Source organism: Sciurus carolinensis, chromosome 17 (assembly GCF_902686445.1).
Source record: "Sciurus carolinensis chromosome 17, mSciCar1.2, whole genome shotgun sequence".
Classification (NCBI taxonomy): Eukaryota; Metazoa; Chordata; class Mammalia; order Rodentia; family Sciuridae; genus Sciurus; species Sciurus carolinensis.
Window position 1 is genome coordinate 62368300 of NC_062229.1, and position 20760 is coordinate 62389059.

A 20760-nucleotide genomic window follows, 5' to 3' on the forward strand; every position below is an offset into this window, starting at 1 on the left:
ACAATTGATCAACAAATATATGAAAAAACGTTCCACACCTCTAATTAGAGAAATGCAGATTAAAGCAATACTGAGATTTTTATCTCAGTCCAGTTAGAATGGAAACTATCAAGAACACAAGTAACAATAAATATTGGAGAGGATGTGGGGAAAGGGGGACACTCATACATTACATGGCTGGTGGGACTGCAAATTACAGCGACCACTCTAGAAAGCAGTATGGAGATTCCTCAGAAAACCTAGAATGGAACTACCATTTAACCCAGTTATCCCACTCCTCAGTATATTCAGAAAAGACTTAAAATGAGCATATTACAGTGACACAGCCACATCAATGTTTACAGCAGCTCAATTCACAATAGCTAAGCTAGGGAACCAACCTAGGTGCCCTTCAACAGATGAACGCACAAAGAAAAGATGACACATACACACAATGGAACACTACTTAACCTTAAAGAAGAATGAAATGATGGCATTTGCCAGTAAATGGATGGAACTGGAAACTATCATGCTGAGTGAAATAAGCTAATCCCAAAACACCAAAGGCCAAATGTTCTCTCTGACATGCAGATGCTAACACATAATAAGGTGAGGGTGGGAGGAGAATAGAAACTCACTGGATTAGACAAAGGGGAATGAAGGGAAGGGAGGGGGATGGGAACAGGAAAGACAGTGGAATGAAGGGGACGTCACTTTCCCATGTTCATATGTAAACACACGACCAGTGAAACTCCACACCATGTCCAACCACAAGAATGGGAAGTCACACTCCATGTATGTATGATGGGTCAGAATGCACTCTACTGTCATGGATAGCTAAAAAGAGCAATAAAAAAAAAAAAAAAAAGAAAGGAAAACAAAAAATATGATCCTGTTCACTTCTCTCTCCCTCTCCGCCCATTGCCCTAGTCAGAAGCACCTACACTCTGTACTTGCATATAAGGACCCTGCCCAAATCTGCAGCCAGAACAATTTGATTATTTTACTGTACCTATCATGTCATTCATCTGTTTCTTCCTCTTACACACTCCTCAAGAGAACATCCTAACTCCTCAGGGGTCCCGTAGACCTCCCCTGCCTGGCTCCACACCCCTCCACCCCTCTACCCTCCCCCTTCCTGCCATAGCCCAGCCACATTTGACCTCCCCCTCCTCCAACTAGCTGACTCACATTTGAGGTTGGTTTTCTCTAGGAAGGTCCTTCCCCTCCAGCACCCACCTCACTCCCTCACTCTTTACCTGACTCCCTCTTCCTCAGACAAGGTGCCCTGCCGATTGCTTCCTGGCACCCTGTACATGGAGGGCACATTCATAGGTCCACCGCCTATCCACGGTTGTCTCCCCTCAAACTGGTGCCGCCCCTTAGAACTATATGAAGCATCAGTCGGGAGCAGTGGTGCACACCTGTAATCCCAGTGGCTCGGGAGGCTGAGGCAGGAGGATGGCGAGTTCAAGGCCAGCCTCAGCAACTTAGCAAGGCTCTAAGCAATTCGGTGAGACCCTGTCTCTAAATAAAATTTTAAAATTTTAAATAAAAGGACTGGGGATGTGGCTCAGTGGTTAAGCATTCCTGGGTTGAATCCCAGTACCAAAAAAAAAAAAAAAAAAAAGAGAGAGAGAACTATATGAATCAGAGATATAATTAGACATGTTCTTGCAGCCTCATTTTTTTAAAAAAGCAGAAGTTATCTTAATAGTATATTTTACTTAACACAATATCCAAAATATCACCATTTTGACATGTCAGCAACATAAAAAAAAATTAAAGGTACATTTTTATACTTTTTCCTTACTAAGTCTTCAAAACCCAGCGTGTATTACAGATTTAGAGCACATTGCAATTTGGACCCACCCCATCTCGGGTGCTCAAGAGCCTCGTGGCTCATGGGCAGCTTGGCTGTGGGCAGTGAACTTCCAGGAGACATAGGGTACACTGGTCTCACTGCTCTGCCTTCAGCACCACACTGTGATTGGCTCAGAAAAGAAGCCAAATAGGAGTTGGTTTATGGTTTTGTTTGTTTGTTTTGTTGTTTGGTACTGGGGATTGAACCCAGGGGTGCTTAACCACTGAACCACATCCCTAGCCCTTTTTAATATTTTATTTAGAGACAGGGTCTCACTGAGTTGCTTAGGGCCTCACTAAATTGCTGAGGCTGGCTTTGAACTCATGATCCTCCTGCCTCAGCCTCCCGAGCCGCTGGGATTACAGGCGTGCACCACAGCACCCAGCTTGATTTGTGTTTCTTTAAAGACAATTTGTACTAATGGAAGAAATGAAAGTACAAAGAGAGGAAGGGGTTGGCCCAAAGCCACTGGAGTAACGAATGATAAACTGCTTTCACCCAGAAGGAGCCATATTGCCCAGGAGCCTTTTGGAAACCCTTGGTAAGCATCTCTCAGGTCAATCTGCCACTCTCGAGGCAAACGTGCTCTCAAAGTTCAGCTTGAATCATTTTTATTAAAGGCTTTACCTTGACAGATAGAAAAAGTTTGGTTTTGTGGGAAAAAGTTTTCTTCCTATTACCTTGTAAATCCTACAGATTGATAGGTACTGTGTAAGCGGCATTAACAGGCTGCATGCCAACCGCCGCAAATATTATTCCAAAGCTCTTGTACAGTTATTATATGATCAGTGGAGATTTCCTCCAGGATTCAACTTTCGATTTCTCTAGAAGCTGCAAAGCAAGTCAAAGGTACCCCTCCATCCCCAAGGCTGCTGGCGGGGGCGTGGGGTTTAGGCAGGCGTGAGGCAGCTCCTGTTCCTAGCCTTTCTTTATTGCCTTCAAAAATCAGACCATTAATCATAAATAAAATCTCTTTCCCTCGGACGCTTTCATTGTAAATGAAGAAACAGCAATCGCCGCAATTAAAAAAGGAAAAGATAATAGAAATACAAAACAACACAGGCTCAGCCTAAATGAACAAGGAGAACAAAGAAAGTGGCAAAATCATATCTCATGGGATCCTATTTTGGGGGACAAAATGCCTATTTCACAGATATGTTACAGGAAAAAAAAAAAAAGATTCAGAGAATTAATTTTTAAAATAGTAATTATACTTCTCATTAGGTAGTAGAATGATCCATCATTTTTAATTTCTCCAGTCTTGGCTGCTCTCTAATTTTGAGAGCTCAGTGGTAGATGTGCATGACTTCTGTAAAAGGTAGCAGATGCACATGTGAAGTAAATGGGTCAGTTACACATGTTCATAGGCGATGGCACATGATCCCAAGTGTTCCAACAGGTATTAAGTGCTAATTCTTCTCAGAAGTTCTCGTGAAATCCATTGCTTCTGTAGTTTTTGAGGAAACAACTTGAACTCTTTGAAGCTCAAATCAGAAGGATAGGAAACCAGCTCTCAGCGCTCCCACAAGAGGAATTCAACCTTCCCCAGTCAACAGAAGCTACGCCCACCCGCGGCCTGCCCGCCCAGAGAGGCCCCGTAAGGATGGAGAGGTGGGAGTCCGAAGCTGGTCCTGGGATGTGGCGAGCTGCCAGCAGCCCTATTACAAATTCAGCCCGGTTAACTAGGAGACAGGGGAATTGGTTTGGCTGTCAAAGAAGACGTTAAAAGGGAAATCAACCTTTCTTCTGTCCAGGTGATGATTAATTCAAGGAGGGATGGTTCTCTTCTGGGAAAAGAGTTCAGATCAGGAATCTTGGCCCATAAGAAAGGGATGTTTCAAAACATGCTGTGAGTTTCATTTCCCTTCCCTGGAAGCCGCCTCCCCAAGAAGAACTCTTCAACCAGTTGTTCTCAACCAGGTGGGGTTCACCCCCTCCCCTGGGGGACGTTGAACAAGGTCTGGAGACATTTTTGGTCGCAATCGGTGAAAGGAAGTGCCTGCAAGCATGGGCTGGGTAGAGTCCAGAGATATTTGAAGAACATCCCTTGATGCACAGGACAGCCCATGGCAACAAAGAGTTGTCCTTCCCTAATGTAGAGACACGCTGTCTGGATCTATGAAGGAAATTATTTGAATGCTTTTCAGAAAGGCATGCTGGCCAGGAGTGGTGGCCCACGCCTGTCATCCCAGTGGCTCCAGAGGCTGAGGCAGGAGGATCGCAAGTTCAAAGCCAGCCTCAGCAATTGAGCGAGGCCCTAAGCAGTTCAGCAAGATCCTGTCTCTAAATAAAATATAAAAGGGCTGAGGATGTGGCTCAGTGGTTAAGCACCCCTGGGTTCAATCCCCGGTACCAAAAAAAAGAAAAAGAAAAAAACAAAGAGAAAGACATGCTTTTTGGCTTGAAATGAGCCGTATCACTGATACCTGACTGTATTGTCCATGGTCAGTAAGCTAAAAACAATTCTTTGGGGGGCTGGGGAGATAGCTCAGCTGGTAGAGTGCTTACCTCGTAAGCACAAGGCCCTGAGTTCGATCCCCAGTACCGCAAAAAAAAAAAAAAAAAATTCTTTGACTAATCTGGGCGTCTTGATTATACCACCCATCAGTGAATGCTTCCTTTAAAACAGGTTGGCAGGTGAGCTTAATTCTGCATGCCAGCTCCAACCTGGTATTAGTGACTCACAGCTTAGGTTTTCTAGAAGCACCAGGACATGGAGTTTGAAGTACAACATATTTATTAGGGATCAACATCTTTAAAGAAAAGAATGGTGCATGCCTGTAATCCCAGCAACTCGGGAGGCTGAGGCAGGAGGATCACAAGTTCAAAGCCAGCCTCAGCAACTTAGTGAGGCCTTAAACTTGCAACTCAGCAAGACCCTTTCTCAAAATGAAAAATTAAAAGGGCTGGCTCAGTGGATAAGTGCCTCTGAGTTCAATCCCTGGTACAGTAATAATAATAATAATAATAGGAAAATAAGCAAGACTGGACAGAAGGAGAAGATGGAAATACAATGTGAGACGGACAAATCCTTGGTCAACTGGAAGGGGAGCTGTGTAGGCAAAATTTCCCGTCAGAGCTGTCCAAAGGTGATCTAGAATTTATGACTTCTTTCCCAGTTTCCCACCTGGGTAGATGAAGGCATGACTTTCATTCAGGGTTACGGCTGAGCTGAAGCTCACCTCCAAGTTCCCAGCAGCTAGACCATCTGCTAACAGGAAATCTCCGTTGCACATCTCCGTGGTAAATCCCACAGTTACATCCACACTTAGCAAAAAGCCCAGCTACCATCTACCTGCAATGTCTGCCACAGCCATGTACAGAGGCTCAGTGTCTCTGCCAGGTACTTGGCGACCCCACATTAGAAACAGGAACCAGTGAGTCAGGTCTATCAGAGCAACACCATAGATCTGGAAGAAAACTAAAAAGCTTGTAAGTCCTTAAGGAATGGAAGCTGCCTGCCATCAGTTAACCATCTATTGGGCTGCTTTAAAAATGAAAGCATTCGGGCTGGGTATGTGGTTCAGTGGTAGAGCACTTGCCTAGCACGTGTGAGGCACTGGGTTCCATCCTCAGCACCACATAGAGATAAAAAAGGTATTGTGTCCACCTACAACTAAAAACATTAAAAAAAAAAAAAAGAACACATTTCTGAAAAGAATCCACTCACCTATCTTTTGATTAGTCCACATTCACTTATAAGTACCCAGTAGGTGCCAAGCATGGAGCTTAATGTTGGAACATGGCCGAGAAGAATGAACCATATATAATGGATGAGTTCATCCCTGAATCTATCAGACTGACATTTCTTAGTTGGTTGCTTTGGCTTTTACCCAATTAATTACGTTTGTGCCACAAGCTCATGATTCAGTCTCTACCGGTTCTAGCCAGAAGAGCCCAGTTTTACAATGACAAACCTCTGGGATTCCATCTAATTCTCTCAACTACTCCTTCCTTGGCTTTGACTTTGCAAGTCAGGGAAGAAGAGGGCTCAATGGCCTATGTACAGTATTTCTGTGGGTTAGATTAAAACAATCCAAATCAGTCTGTAAAAGAACATGAACATGATGGTGGAGAGGCATTTGAGCATCCAGTGTATTGAATGAGGGGCTAGAAGTTCACACCCGTAATAACAGCGACAGTGTTAGTAACTGTGGTTATTACTATAGCAAATGTAACCAATGACCTTTTTCAAACACTATGGGTAGTGTATTCCACTAATCATTCTAGATAAATTGATTAGAGACCTCCATACTGGCTTTTAAACATTAAAAGGATGAGAGAGACAAAGAGCTCAATGGGTGGTCTTTATCCTCAATTCTTCCCTACAATCAGAGAGGTTGGTGTCTTTTAAGATGGTGCTTAATAGTCTGGCATGGTGGCACATGCCTGTCATCTCGGCGACTCGGGAGGCTGAGGCAGGAGGATCGCGAGTTCAAAGCCAGCCTCAGCTACTTAGCCACGGCCTAAGGAACTTAGCCAGTCCCTGTCTCTAAATAAAATATAAAAAGGGCTGGGGTGTTGTTCAGTGTGGTTAAGTGCCCCCACGTTCAATCCTTGGTACCAATAAACAAAAACAAAAACAAAAACAAAAAAACATGCTGCAAAATGTTAAATAAAGACCTGTTTAAAGCCAATGTTATTGTTGCCTACAATAAATGCAAACAAAATCTGTCTTAGGTCCAGTGGGGTTTCTGGACCAGTCCCATAGCCATGAGTACTAGGAGCCCTATTTGCAATATATCAAGAATATAATAAAATTGCCAATTTTTCCCATTTAAAGACATCCACAGAGACTTTAGATGATGAGCTAACAAAACGAGAGGCCGTTAATTACATTCCCAGGTAATTTTAATCCGAAAGGGATCATTTTGCCTTTTCCAACTGAAAGTAAGTCATTTATTATAGATGAAGGAGCTCAGTGCTGGAGCTGGATGAAATATTAGGCAACAACACGGAAACCATTATGCATGTGTCTTGTTCTGCAGTAGCCTTGTTATCAGCTGGTAAAACTGCTTGGTCCAAGGAGCCTTCTTAATGAGGAGACGCATTTTTTTTTAATTCTTCAGCACATACTTCATGATGTCAATTCAATTTTCTCTTTGCTTCAGTAAAATAAATCTAATCAGGACTATTGTTCCAAAAAGCAAAAGAGTTGCCTGGTAGGCAGTAAATTCCCCATCCAAAGACATGCAAGGAGACCCAGGATCTACCTAGGGCATGTTATAAGGAAAATACATCTCAATCAGTCTGTCAGATAAGGATTTGACCAGGAGTATTTCATAGGTAATGTATTTATTGAGGATTTATTGGGCTCTTCTCTTGGGCCAGGCACCGTGGGATAGAACTTTTGGTAGGTCACAGTTCCAACCTTCAAACACTATACCATCTGATAGTTCCTCTAAACACAGATTCTACAACTTTATCTTAATGAAATGTATATCAGATCTCTTCCCCACACTTTAAATATTTTTTTTGGTCTCAAATTTTTAATCAGACTTATTTGTATGTGCTTTTAAATATGGAGAGAAATATAGGAAGAAATATTTCATCTTGCTTTCTTTCTGGTCAGAATAAGTCATTGTTATATAGGAAACCAGAGGCTAGGTTGGCATGGTGACTAAGCTCAGTGATCTGGGAAGCTGTATAGGATTTGCAAGTTCAAGGCCTCAACGACTTAGCAAGACCCTGTCTCAAAATTAAAAAAGAAAAAGATTGGGGATATAGCTCAGTGGTAAAGAAGAAAGATAGAAAGAAAGAAAGAAAGAAAGAAAGAAAGAAAGAAAGAAAGAAAGAAAGAAAGAAAGAAAGAAAGAAAGAAAGGAAGAAAGAAAGAAAGAAGGAAGAAGGAAGGAGGAAGGAAGGAAGGAAGTGTAAGGGATCCCACAGAAACCACGCCAGATATGGGAAATCACATGAGGGAGTTTATTAAGCAAACAGTGTCTCCCTGCAAGGTAAGAGAGAAAATGAGAGGAAAAGAGAGGAAAGAGAAAGGTCACCTGCTAGAGAGAGTGGAAAACGAGAAAGAGAAAGAAAGCAAGTCGGGGGAGAGAAAAGCAAGAGAGAAAAGATGGTGGTGAAGCTATCTTTAAGAATCCTGCTGGGCTAACAGGGGACCAATAATGGAGAAGGATACTTGCAAGCTGACTGATGAACCAATAGCTAGCTAGGATGTTCACAGACTGACAGTAGTTGGGAGGCCGGGAAAATGGCTGTATCAGAAAGGGTGGGGAGAGCAGCTTTGTATTACAGGAAGGAAGGAAGGAAGGAAGGGAGGGAGGGAGGGAGGGAGGGAGGGAAGGAAAAGGAAAAGAAGAAACCAAAGACTTTGACTATTTATTGCTATAGTTCAAAGTCAAGTCCAAGGGCAGGATGAAGGTGCGCTGACCAAGGCTGACCTGGGATGGCCAGTGCTGCCATCTTGGATCAGTTTTGTCTGCAGGCCAGCTAAGGTTCTGCTCTAGGCTGGACTTGGCTGAAGCAGCCCCAGATGGTATGTAGGAGGAGCAGTGTGATTGAAAAGCTGCCAGAATTTTCTCCCCTCTGAACCAGAAGAGAACCCAAGGACCAGCACATGAAATCCCTGGGGTATGGATATGAAAAGAAGGCTCTCACTCTGAGAGGTGAGGTTCACTAGAGCTCCCCTCCACTGTAGAGAGTAGGACATCAGTCAGGGAAGGTCACCATATATCTAAGGTGAGCGAACATCCGTGTAAATCCTGGAGATCTTGTAGACGTAGCTACATGGAACTTCCAAGGAATGAAATTGCCAAGGCAAAGATATTTATATTTTTATTGATTAAAAGTTTTCCAAAGTTCCTGGTACAGAGTAGGTGCTCAATGAAACCATATTGTCTATCAAAAAGCTTGCATTGAATGAGGAATCGGGGCGTGGCTTTGGAGCATATATTTTGTATCTGGAGAATGGAGTCTCTCTGTCTCTCTCTGCTTCCTGATGATGCAAGCTGCTTCCCTCCACCATCAAGTCTTTTAATATCACTATAGTGGGTTGAATGGTGACCCTGAAAAAGACACAGCCATTTCCTAATTCTCAGAACTTGTGAACGTGATCTTTTTTGGAAAAAAAGAGTTCTCATAGATATGATTAATTAAGGACATTGAGATTAGAAGATCACCCAGGGTTATCCAGGCAGACCCTAAGTCCAAAGGCAAGTGTCCTCAGAAGAGTGAAACAGAATGGATCAAATAAAAATTAAACCACCACCAACAAAAGACTGAAGGAGAAGGAAATCAACAGACAAATGAAGGGGAAAGTGCTGAGCAGGTGGAGGCAGAGAACAAAGGGCATTAGCCATGAGCCCAGGAAGGCTGGGCTCCAAAAGCTTAAAGCAACAAGGAACACAAATCCCCTGAATCTCCAGAGGGAGTATAATTGGCCAACAGCTGGATCTCGGGCATTCCAGCTTCCAGGATGGTGAGAATAACTGTTATTGTTGTTGTTGCTTTTTAATTTTTTTTAAATATTTTTTTAGTTGTCAATTGTTAAGGTTTAGGTGTGGTTTTCCCCAAAAACTCACATGTGAGACAATGCAAGGTTCAGAGGAGAAATGATTGGGTTGTAAGAGCCTTAACTCAATCAGTGGATTAATACCTGATGGGATTAACTGAGTGGTGACTGGAGGCAGGTGGGTGTGGCTGGAGGAGGTAGGCACTGGGGGTGAGGCATTGGGGGCGTGGCTTGGGGCGTGGCTTTGGGGTATATATCTGTATCTGGAGAGTGGAGTCTCTCTCTGCTTCCTGATCATCATGTGAGCTGCTTCTGTCTGCCACACACTTCCGCCATGATTTTCTGCCTCACCTTGAGCCCTAATAAATGGAGCCAGCCTCCTATAGAGAGCCTCCTAAGACCTCCGAAATTGTTAGCCCTCAAATAAACCTTTCCCTCTCTATAACTGTGCTGGTCAGATCATTTAGACATAGCAGCAAAAAAGCTGACTAAAACATCAATGGATCTTTTATTTTATTTATTTATATGTGGTGCTGAGGATTGAACCCAGGGCCTCACACATGCCAGGCAAGTACTCTACCACTGAGCCACAACCCCAGCCCCTGTCTGTTGTTTTAAGACACCAAGTTTGTGATAATATGTCATGGCAGCCTCAGGAAACTAATGCAATGGTCATTGTTAAATTAGAGTATATTAATACAATAGAAATGAGCATCAGGCAAACTGATCCTGACACAAAAAGAGGTTCAATTCTAGAACCCTGCCCCTAAGGGCAGTCCTCTTCACTTCCCTCCCAAACAACTCCCCCAGGGCTGTCTCCAGCTCAGACTTCTTCTCTTGACAGGTCTGAATTGAGAGCCAAAACAACCAAGCAGGTTGAAACAGACTGACATTTGTGCTGAAAACAGCAACTGACCAATGTTTTTTGGTTTTGATACAGGCAGTGCCAACACAAATTGATCCAATCCAGACTTTGAAAAGAAAGTTTGTGAGTACTTCCTTTTTTAGAATTTTTTTTTTCCTAAAAGCTCAGGTGGTGGCAGATGGAGACTTACACATCTATATCCATCAAATCATAATTGATCCAGAGAGAGCCTTGCTGGAGAGAAGAGAACACTTTCCCGGACAGCTTTTGGTCTCCCCCCTGGTGGAGAATTGACATATCATCTGGAAGAAGGCAGTAAGTCCTTTCCACAGACACTGTGCAACTCATTACCAGTCAATTTAAACTTAGATTGGCCTACAACCATGAAGTGACCCTCTCTGTGTTCCTGTGTCCCAAGCCACAGCTCTCTCATCCACCAATTTTGATCTAATGGCACTAATCCTATTTTATGCTTTAAATAAGGCTTGTAGGTTAGGAAGTACCACCAAGTGTTGAGTCTCAAGTGTTTCATGCTGTTTCTCACAACAAAACTGAGATGGATGGAGCAGGAAGAAGAAACACTGGGAAAATACGTGACTTGTCCAAAGCCCAGACTTCAAATCCACTGATAGTCTCCATGTGATAATGCCTTCTGAGGATCCCCCAGTTGAGGAAGATGTAAATAAAAAATGAGCCTGCTTATTTTCAGGTTCTTCCCCTTGATGGGAGATCAGGTGTCTCTGGGCTAGAAAGGAATTATTTGTACCTGTGCAAAGGGAGATGGATATGAAGATATTTGGGGTCATTGTTTCAGCTAGTTTGTTCATCACTGTAACCAAAATATCCAACTAGGGCAAATTAGAGGTGGGAAAGTTGACTTGGGGCTTGTGGTTTCAGAGGTCTCAGTTCATAGACAGCTGACTCCATTACTCTGGGTCTAAGGTGAAGCAGAGCATCATGGCAGAAGGGCCCAGCAAAGGAAAGCAGCTCAGCTCATGGTGGGGTCAGAAATGGGGAGCAGCAGGAATAACAAAGCTTCTAGAACATACCCCCAGCGACCCACCTCCTCCAGCCATGCTCCTACAGATATCACCTAGTCAGTCATGACTAGGATGGACTGATCAGGTTACAGTTCACACTAAGCATTTTACCTCTGAATATTCCTGCATTAACAGGAACTTTGGGGGACACTTCTTATCCAAACAATAACAGTCTTTCAAGTCCCTGATGTCTTTTGATTAAATAATTAGTTCGTTGTGTATGGTATATTTTACTGTAAGATTCGTTTAAAAAAAAATCTATCCCAGGAAAAACTCTGGATTTACATTATGGATTTTCATTTGGAATATGGATTTGGCCTCTCCTGTCAACAGCTCTTCTTCAGCCCTCCATCTTCCATCGAGTATCTTCCAACAGACAAGGAGGGAGACGGAGAGCCCATATGTATTTTAAAAGTTATTTGTCTAAGTGCAGAGCTCTCAAAAAATTTGATTCTGACTTTTCCTTGGTAAGTCATGAATAAGTAAAGTTTTCAGGTGATCATTCTCCACAGAGCTATAAAAAGAAAATTAAAAGCAAGATCAATTGTGTTTTTGAAAAATATTTTAAAAACTGCATTTTTTATGACTACCAGAAACCAAAAATTCCTAAAGCTAATTCCTATTTCTGTTCTGTGGGTCATGGTGGAATATGCAATCTGAATTAAAAGCAAGAGGTCTAAATTCATAGATGCAAATTCATTTATTTACCAAGTAAGTATGGAGTCCCCCATCTTCTGCCAAGTATGAGCTAGGCTTACAGGAGTGGGCAAAACAAAATCTCTGCTCTAAAGAAGCATGTCGAACTGGGCAAAGAAAACCAGAGACATATGCCAGTTTAGTCTCTAGTTGTCAACCAAAGACATCGAGAGGTCAAAGGTGAACCGTCCCACCCCCCCTTCCATGCCCTTTCCAAGACACATCCTGGAAGATTACAGAAAGCAATCAACACAAACAAATGGCTGGCCTCACACCTACAAACGAATTTTAGATAGTCAAGTAAAAACTGTCCATGACAATCACATGCACAAAAATACAATCATTCAGAGGCACTGGAATATGCTATCCATGCAGAGGAATTGGTAAGGAGGTAGATTCCTCAGCAGGGTGGGCATCCTGGAGGGAGTATGTGTTCCTTGAGGTCTCCTCCTGACACCTGGGTGGCTTCTTCCATTTTCTTGCCCCTGTTCTGCTGTTATATTCATACACATTCCCAGACACTGTGAGAAGGAAAGGCCAAAACACAAGGACGGTGAATCACACCGAACCTGCAACACATTTATTCATTGCACAAGATGTTTATTAAGCATTTGCTACATGGTCGACACAGGGACAAGTTTCTCTTTTCAAGTCTTTGGAAACAAAATGAGGCTTCATGTCATTTCACATACAGTAAAATCTGTCCCTTCTGGGGAATTCTTCTGTTGGATGGAACCATTCTGCATGTTGGCTGTGATGGCAGTTATATAAATCTCTAAAGGTGATTAAATTTCATAAAACTATATGTGTGTGTGTGTGTGTGTGTGTGTATTTTTTTTTAAAGTACATGTAAAAGCCTGGCAAGTTGGTACATGCCTGTAATCCCAGCAACTCAGGAAGCTGAGACAGAAGGATTTAAGTTTGAGGCCAGCCTCAGCAACTTTGCAAGGCCCTAAACAACTCAGTGAGACCCTGTCTCTAGATAAAACACACACACACATACAAAAAAAAAAAAAAAAAAAAGACTGGGGATGTGGCTCAGTGGTTAAGTGCCCCTGGGTTCAATCCCTGATACCAAAAACTAAAAACTTTTAAAAATTTAAAAATAAAAATAAACAGAAAGGACTAAGGATGTAGCTGAGTGGCAAAGCACCCCTAGGTTCAATCCCCAGCACCAAAAATAAAAAGTACATGAAAAAAACTGATGAAATCTGAGTAGTCTGTGGTCTATTATTAAATTGTATGACACCAATGCTGATTTTCTGGTTTGGGCACTATTTAAAAAAAAAAAAATGACCTTTAGGAGAAGCTTGGTGACACAGGGGTACATATATAGTAACACTGTAGTATTTTTGGAAACTTTTTGCGAGTTTGTAATTTTTTTTTTAAGTTTTTAATAAAAAAGTATGTCGAACTCTTCCCCCACCAAAAAACTTATCCCCTAATTGATCTGAGGTGTTAGCAGTCACTTTATGGAAATAATAATGAGAGTAGTATACAAGAGAACAAGATAAAAGAGAGAACTTGATAAAGTAGAAGTCAACCTTTTATTGTGACTAAGATGTATTAACAAATAAACAGAGTAACATAATAATAGTTGACTACTATATTGCTTACTGTATGCCAAATCCACCCAACAGCCTTAGAAACACTTTAGAAATGAGGAAACTGAGGCACAGAGATGTTGAGCCACTTGCCCATGCCACCATTGGCAGACCTAGATTTGAACCTAGGCAGTCTGGCTGCAGAGCTGTTAGGCTTTGGGTGTGAGGTTTCCTCCAAAAGCTCACATGTGAGTCAATGCAAGAAGGTTCAGAGGAGAAAGGACTGGGTTGTGAGAACCTTAACCCAGTCAGTGAATGAATCCCTGATGGGATTAACTGAGTGGTGACTGGAGGCAGGTGGGTGTGGCTGGAGGAGGTGGGCATTGGGGGCGTGGCTTTGGGGCGTGGCTTTGGGGTATATATTTGTATCTGGAGAGTGGAGTCTCTCTCTGCTTCCTGATCATCATGTGAGCTGCTTCCCTCCACCACATTCTTCTGCTATGATCTTCAGCCTTACCTCAAGGAGGAATGGAGTCAGCTGTCTATGGACTGAGACTTCTGAAATGGTGAGCCCCCAAATAAACTTTCCTTCCCCTAAAATTGTTCTTATTAGGTCCTTTAGTCACAGCAGTAAAAAAGCTGATTAAAACAAGAGCTTTAAATGCTAACCACCTAGAATAGGGGGCCATGTCCTATTTTAATTTGATAGGGTTCCAAGAACAAAACAGTACCTCATGCTTCACTGAGTCCCATAGAACATTTGATAAAAATAAAATAAACAGGGGCTGGCGTTCTGGCTCAGTGGTAGAGCGTTTGCCTAGCATGTGTGAGGCACTGGGTTCGATTTTCAGCACCGCATATACACAAATAAAATAAAGGTCTGTTGACAACTAAAAAAAAAATTAAAATAAAATAGAGATAGCATGTCCATCTACAACTAAAAATATTAAAAAAAAAAAAGTCCATTCATTGAAAAGATGATTCTTCTGCCAGGGCCACCATGCTGGGGTAGACAATGCACTTCACTGAAAACCCTCTTCCTCCAAAAAGAAAAAAATCTTTACAAAAACAAAAAAAAAATCTAGACCATCATTCCATACTTCATGTCAGAATTTGAAAATGAATTGCTGAGTATCAAACATCCAGGTTCAAAATAAGCCAAATGCAGGAGTCCAAACACATGGTAACTATGTCCTCCAGTCTGAGAAAATGAAAACTGATGGCCATTGGTTCAGCAGGAGGGACTGCAATAGCTTATTGTCTGTATCGATTTATGGATGCCATTTTTTTTTCCAGTGGAAGAACTAGAACAGAGTCTGATGGTGCACTGGTTTTTACCAGGCTGTTCATGGGTAAGCGAGGTCATGAATAATACTAAGGATGAGAGTTCCTGGGTCAGACTGCCTGACTTCTTGTGGTGACTCTTTCCTCTAACTAAATGATGATTCTGGGTTAATGACCTTGTCTCTCCCAATTCTCTCATTTTAATAATAAGGGTAATATAATCCCAGTGGCTCAGGAGGCTGAGGATGGAGGATCGCAAGTTCAAGGCCTGCCTCAGCAACTTTGAGAGGCCCTAAGCAACTCAGTGAGACCCTATCTGTAAATAAAATATAAAAAGAGCTGGGGATGTGGCTCAGTGGTTAAGCACTCCTGGATTCAATCTCTGGTACAAAAAAAGTTCATAACATGGGTACAATAATGGTACCTCCATCATAAGAAAGGAGAAATAGAAGGCAATCCCATTGTTGGGAGGATTAAATAGGACATGCCATTCTGGCATAGGAAATCACTCAGTCAATGTTCACAAATGCTTTTAATTGATTCTTGGAAATTGAAACCCTTAGGAGTATATTTAATATAAACCAGATTAGAATATGAGTAGTGTGCTTTTAATTTAATCAAATATTTTTAAAAGGAGAGACTTTCTTTAGGGAGAACCTGGAAGTTAGTAATAAGGCATCCATAATTTCATGCCAAGACATTCAATGCTGTCAGGAATTAATAGTCAAGTATCGCAAGCAGGAAAGACCACTGGGTCTTTCCTGACCAATGCCCCATGTTAAGTGACATTTTGCAGGGTGATTTTTACATTTAGAACAGTTATGCTTAAACTGCACAATCACCACCATGAGGCAGACAACATACCCTTTTCAGCTGGGAAAAGGGAGACTCAGGAAGGTTAAATGCTTTGTCCAAGTTCACTTAGAGAATTGGTGACTGACAACACTGAAACCCTAATCTTCTAACTCCTCCACATCCAAGCCTTTTCCAAAACCCTCAACAACTTCCTATTCCTCTCTCCTCCTATAGGAATGGAACTGAGTAATGTTGACGTCACCCAAACATCAGTTGCCCCCAATCATTCAATTGACTGCTTTATCTGAGCCCTTACAGTCATTTACTTACCCTGCCTGGCCCTAAAGGGGGTTCCATTAGGACAGTCTCATCTTGCAAAACATAATAATGAGCAACTTATTTCATATAGTTTAATATCCAAATAGCAAAACTGGGCTTAACTCAAAAGAAAATTAAGCACCCTACCTGGATCAACGGCTTCTCCATCAAACACGGTCTCATACACGATGGTTTCCTTTTAAAAAGCACAAATGGTTAGCAATAAAGTCAGCTTGATAAGATTAATTTTGATAGGTATTGAATGCTTTGAGATGATTTCTTATCAATTACCTCATCTTTCTAATCTATGGCATGCTCAGCCTAGGGACCAAAACTTCTGGCTCTTCTTAGCTCCTCCCAATCCCATCCCTCACATCAGTCTACCCGCCATGACCTCTGTTAACTCAGGTTTTTTTTTTTTGTTTTTTTTTTTTTTTAATTTCCCATATTTTGGGGTGGGGAGCTGTTACCAGGAATTGAACTCAGGGGCACTCGACCACTGAGCCACATCCCAGCCCTATTTTGTATTTTATTTAGAGACAGAATCTTGCTGAGTTGCTTAGGGCCTCGCTAAGTTGCTGAGGTTGGCTTTGAACTCGTGATCCTCCTGCCTCAGCCTCCCAAGCCACTGGGATTACAGGTGTGCACCACCATGCCTGATGTATTTCCCACATTTTTTATTGGTGCATTATAGTTGTACATAAAGGTGGAATTTGTTGTTACATATTTATACAATTCACACAATATAACAATATAATTTGACCAATATCATTCTCTAGTATTTTACCTTCCCTGGTCCCTTTCCTATCTTCAATGGATGTCCCTTCAATTTTCACAAGATCTCCCCAACTTTTCTTTTCAGGTCCTTTTTTTTAATGTGAAATCTCATCTTGATTAGAGATATTATAGGTTACACTGTGCTACTCCCCCAAATTTATACGTTAGCATTCTAACTCCCAGCACCTCAGAACATCACTATATTTGGAGATAGGGTCTTTAAAGAGTAAAATGAGGTCATGTAGGTGGGCCTTAATCCAGTATGACAGGTGTTCTTGTAAAAAGAGATCAGGATGCTAAGACCAAAGACAACGTCTCTCTATATGTGTGAAGACACAGCCAGAAGGCAGCTATCAGCAAGTCAAGGAGAAAGGACTCAGTAAGCACCAAACCCACATCTTGATCCTGGATTTCTAGCATTAGGAACCATGAGAAATAAAGTTCTGTTGTTTAAGCTACCCAGTCTTGCATTTTGTTATAGCAACTCTTAGCAAACTAATACAGGAGGCTAGGTGGCATCCGTTTCCTAAGGGAAGAGACCGGGGAAAGAAGCCCTGAAATAGAACCAGCTCATGAGACAAAGTCATGGTCAGTCAAGAGTCAGGTAAGAGGGGCTGGGGATATAGCTCAGTTGGTAGAGTGCTTGTCTCACAAGCACAAGACCCTGGGTTCAAATCCCCAGCGCTACAAAAAAAAAAAAAAGAATCAGGTAAGAAGATCTTTGAAGGCCAATGGAGAGAAAAATGAAAGGTGAAGAATAAAAATGCCCTTTCCTCTTCTAGCCTACATTTATTTTTCCTAGAACCAGTCTTACCCTGCTACACTTGGTTATGTGAATTATTCAATGACTACACCTCAGCCAGTTTGAAAATGATTTGTGTGCTCTAGGATATAGATTTACCATCTGCTAAAAAACTCTAAGGTTGGAGAACTTATTCAGGTTTATCACGTATATAATTTTTTTTCAAATATTGTTTTTATTTTTAAGTAATGATGAATGATGCCAGTTTTCCATTTATCTAGAGTTGTTTGGGTTGAAGAAACAAATAAATTGAACTTACGTTATTTCCTTTCTCTGATATTTGTGTTGATATACCATATGTCTATGTGGAAGAAGTTTCCATTGTACCATAATTATGAGGAAAAGGTAGCTTTTTTTTTTTCTTTTACCATACAGGGATCACAAAAATGCACTTACTGTTAACACTTCTAATTTTTTACTTCTGCTTCCTGTGATGACCTTCTCTTTCTGATTTCTATCTCCTGCTCCAAAACAAATAAATAAAAGCAGGTGTCTGGTGAGTGACACTTTAAAAGTCACACAAGGATAATTGTGTAACAATTACCAATATGCATCTTACCTGCAATATACTTCATTCCTCTGTATAGAAAGAAAATTTGACAAACTATCAGCTTCATTATGCTAACACATGCTTAAAAAAAACTGATTTCATTCAATAGTTAGTATCTATTATTACATCATCCTCTTCCCAGGAAAATGAAATATTCTATGAGGAAGAATAAAATGGTCTGCATTAACTACCACTACCCACTTACTGTACCATAAATAAGCTCTACTTAGTTAATGAAAATTCAGTTCCAACTCTATTTTTGAAGCCACGGTATTTTGTACCCTGAGGAACTCTTTTTGGATAATGATAAAAGCAGCTTCATATTCTATACATTTTTTGGATTTCCGTACCCAGCTTCAGATAGATGGAAAGTCAGACAGATGTGCGGAGAGGGTACCTGCATTTATTACCCATTCTAGGCTTGTTCCCAGTAATCATCAAACACCTGTCTGTGAAACTGCTTGCAACAAAATAATATGGGGGAGTTGTTTGCTTATAAATTTATTTGTTTAAAACACCAAAAGTGTTCCACCAAAAGTCTGTTGCAAATGTTCTATGATGTAATTCAATAATTTGTTGTTACTAAAGAAAGATCCCCAACTGTTTCTGGGATGGAGTGGGTTTGGGATCATCAGCAAAAGAGACCATTGGGTCCCAAGTATATTCCTCTGTGCCTCACAAAAGCAAAATTAGGCAGAGTCCTCAGATTTGAGATCATCAAACCTCAATTGATTTTAACACTTCATATCAGAAGCTTAGAAAAAAAAATTGCATACTTGGGTTTGGACTTGAACACTTCTTTGGTCATTATCTGACAGCACTCCATAATGTTTCCATATCTCCAAAGCAGAAAACACAACCAGAAAACCAATCCAGCAAGGAAAATAGCCATCAGAGTAAAGATGAAAGGAATGTACCAGTCCCCGGATTTGTATGTGTTGATAGCTGTGTACACAATGGTCAGACCTTTTCTTTGCTGGGAAAATTATTTCAAAGCAAACAGAGCATTAGTTTGTGTTTTCAGAGAGCATCTGTTCACACATAGTAGCATCCACACAGAGCCATGATTCAACACGGACAGTGTGGGCTATTGACTCAGGCATAGATATTTTTTACACTCCACAGGTGATACTGAGAAATACCACATTAAGAAGCCACCCAATTAAGACTACAAAGACTTGAATTACTCAGCCACAAAGAAGAATGAAATTATGGCATTTGTCAGTAAATGGATGGAACTGGAGACCATCATGCTAAGTGAAATAAGCCAAAAAACCAAAGGTCAGATGTTCTCTATGATAGGCAGATGCTAACACACAATAAGTGGGGAAGAGAAGAATGGAAGTTCACTGGATTAGACAAAGGGGAATGAAGGGAAGGGAGGGGCATGGGAATAGGAAAGACAGTGGAATGAATGGGACGTCATTTTCCTATGTTCATATATGAACACACGACCAGTGAAACTCCACACCATGTACAACCATAAGAATTGGATCCTAATTAGAATAAGTTATATTCCATATACGTATGATAGGTCAAAATACGTTTTACTATCATATATAACTAAAAAGAACAAATAAAAAAATTTTTAAAGACTTGAGTTGTATACAATGACCATTCTGTGATCCAAAACAAACCATTTCTCTTCTTTACCCTCAGTCTTTCCATCCACAAAAGGGGATTAAACTAGTGGTACTTGAGGCCCATGCCACCATTATCTATTCCATATACAGTGAACCCTTTTGTGCAGTTTGAAGAAGAGTGTGATCTCAAAAATCAGAAATTCTGATGAAAAGACTTACCATCTTTTTTTTTTTTTTTTTTTGCTTCTATTTCAGAGGCTAGAAGACAATACAATACACCGTACACTCTTCTACAGAATGGACTTCATCTTGGGCGTCTCAGAAGCCATTCTGGAATTCTACAGAGACACTGCATATCTATTTTTTAAATGATAAAATACCAGAGGATCTGCTAAGCTTCACACAGTTGGATTGAAGATTAGATGAAATGATAAATATATTCCATGTGGTACTGCCTGGCACCCTGTAGGTGCCCATTACCATGCATGGTGTGGTTGCTACCAATTAATTATTTAAAGGGCCTATTTGTAGAGATTTTTAATTGATAAAATTCGCTGAGTATTGGGCTCTTCTGGTAGGCAGGACCTTCAGATAATTCAGATACAATTAGCTGCTTAGGGGTCCTCTGTGTACCATATGCTATTATCACAAATTCTTTCCCACCCACATCATTTATATACTCAGAGGCCCAGTAGCCAGATGGGCAGAGCTCAAGTGGAAAGGCATTGGTGAGGAAGGTGTCGCCTGGATCAGACTCCTAGTCTTCCTAGATAAAACTTGAATTTACAGTACAATATTTCCTGCACAGAGACTCAAATTAAATTCTATAACTCTTTACTTCAGAACTTGTTGGGGGAGGTGGCGTACTGGCTCTTGTCACATAAATATCTATAATAGCAGTGCCTGTCCTGGGCTTGCTGGATTTGCCGTATTTCAGATTGTCATCGATTATATGCACCACAAGATGGTACTGCCGCCGCAGTTCGGCTCCAGACTCAAAGTGAAAAGGATTCTTCACGATTAATTTTGGAGTATTTGAACCTCGCGTTGGGTCAAATCCAAAGTGATGGTTCTCATTTCCTTTAAAAGGGATAATTGAAAAATTAGAAACATCTTAAGATACATTGGTTTCCTCAAGCAATTTTAAATTGGTATTTTAACCCAGGAGGGCTAAGTTAAATTTCCACTGTATCCT

General features: G+C 41.2%; 1 protein-coding gene across 5 annotated transcripts in view; it reads right to left on the reverse strand.

Annotated features, from left to right (window-relative positions):
- Window positions 1-11905: 11905 nt before the first annotated feature.
- LOC124968787 (cadherin-related family member 3-like) overlaps window positions 11906-20760 on the reverse strand; it is a 73734-nt gene continuing 64879 nt past the window's right edge. For 3 of the 5 annotated variants that reach the window (XM_047531539.1, XM_047531536.1, XM_047531538.1), the window contains 6 exons: window positions 20404-20645; window positions 18759-18958; window positions 17992-18011; window positions 17829-17896; window positions 16001-16049; window positions 11906-12433 (listed from right to left, as the gene is read on the reverse strand). In XM_047531539.1, the coding sequence (XP_047387495.1) occupies window positions 12276-12433; window positions 16001-16049; window positions 17829-17896; window positions 17992-18011; window positions 18759-18958; window positions 20404-20645 (737 nt within the window). In that variant the 3' untranslated portion in view covers window positions 11906-12275. The remainder of the gene's footprint in view (window positions 12434-16000; window positions 16050-17828; window positions 17897-17991; window positions 18012-18758; window positions 18959-20403; window positions 20646-20760) is intronic. The other 2 variants (XM_047531537.1, XM_047531540.1) reach the window with 2 other exon arrangements.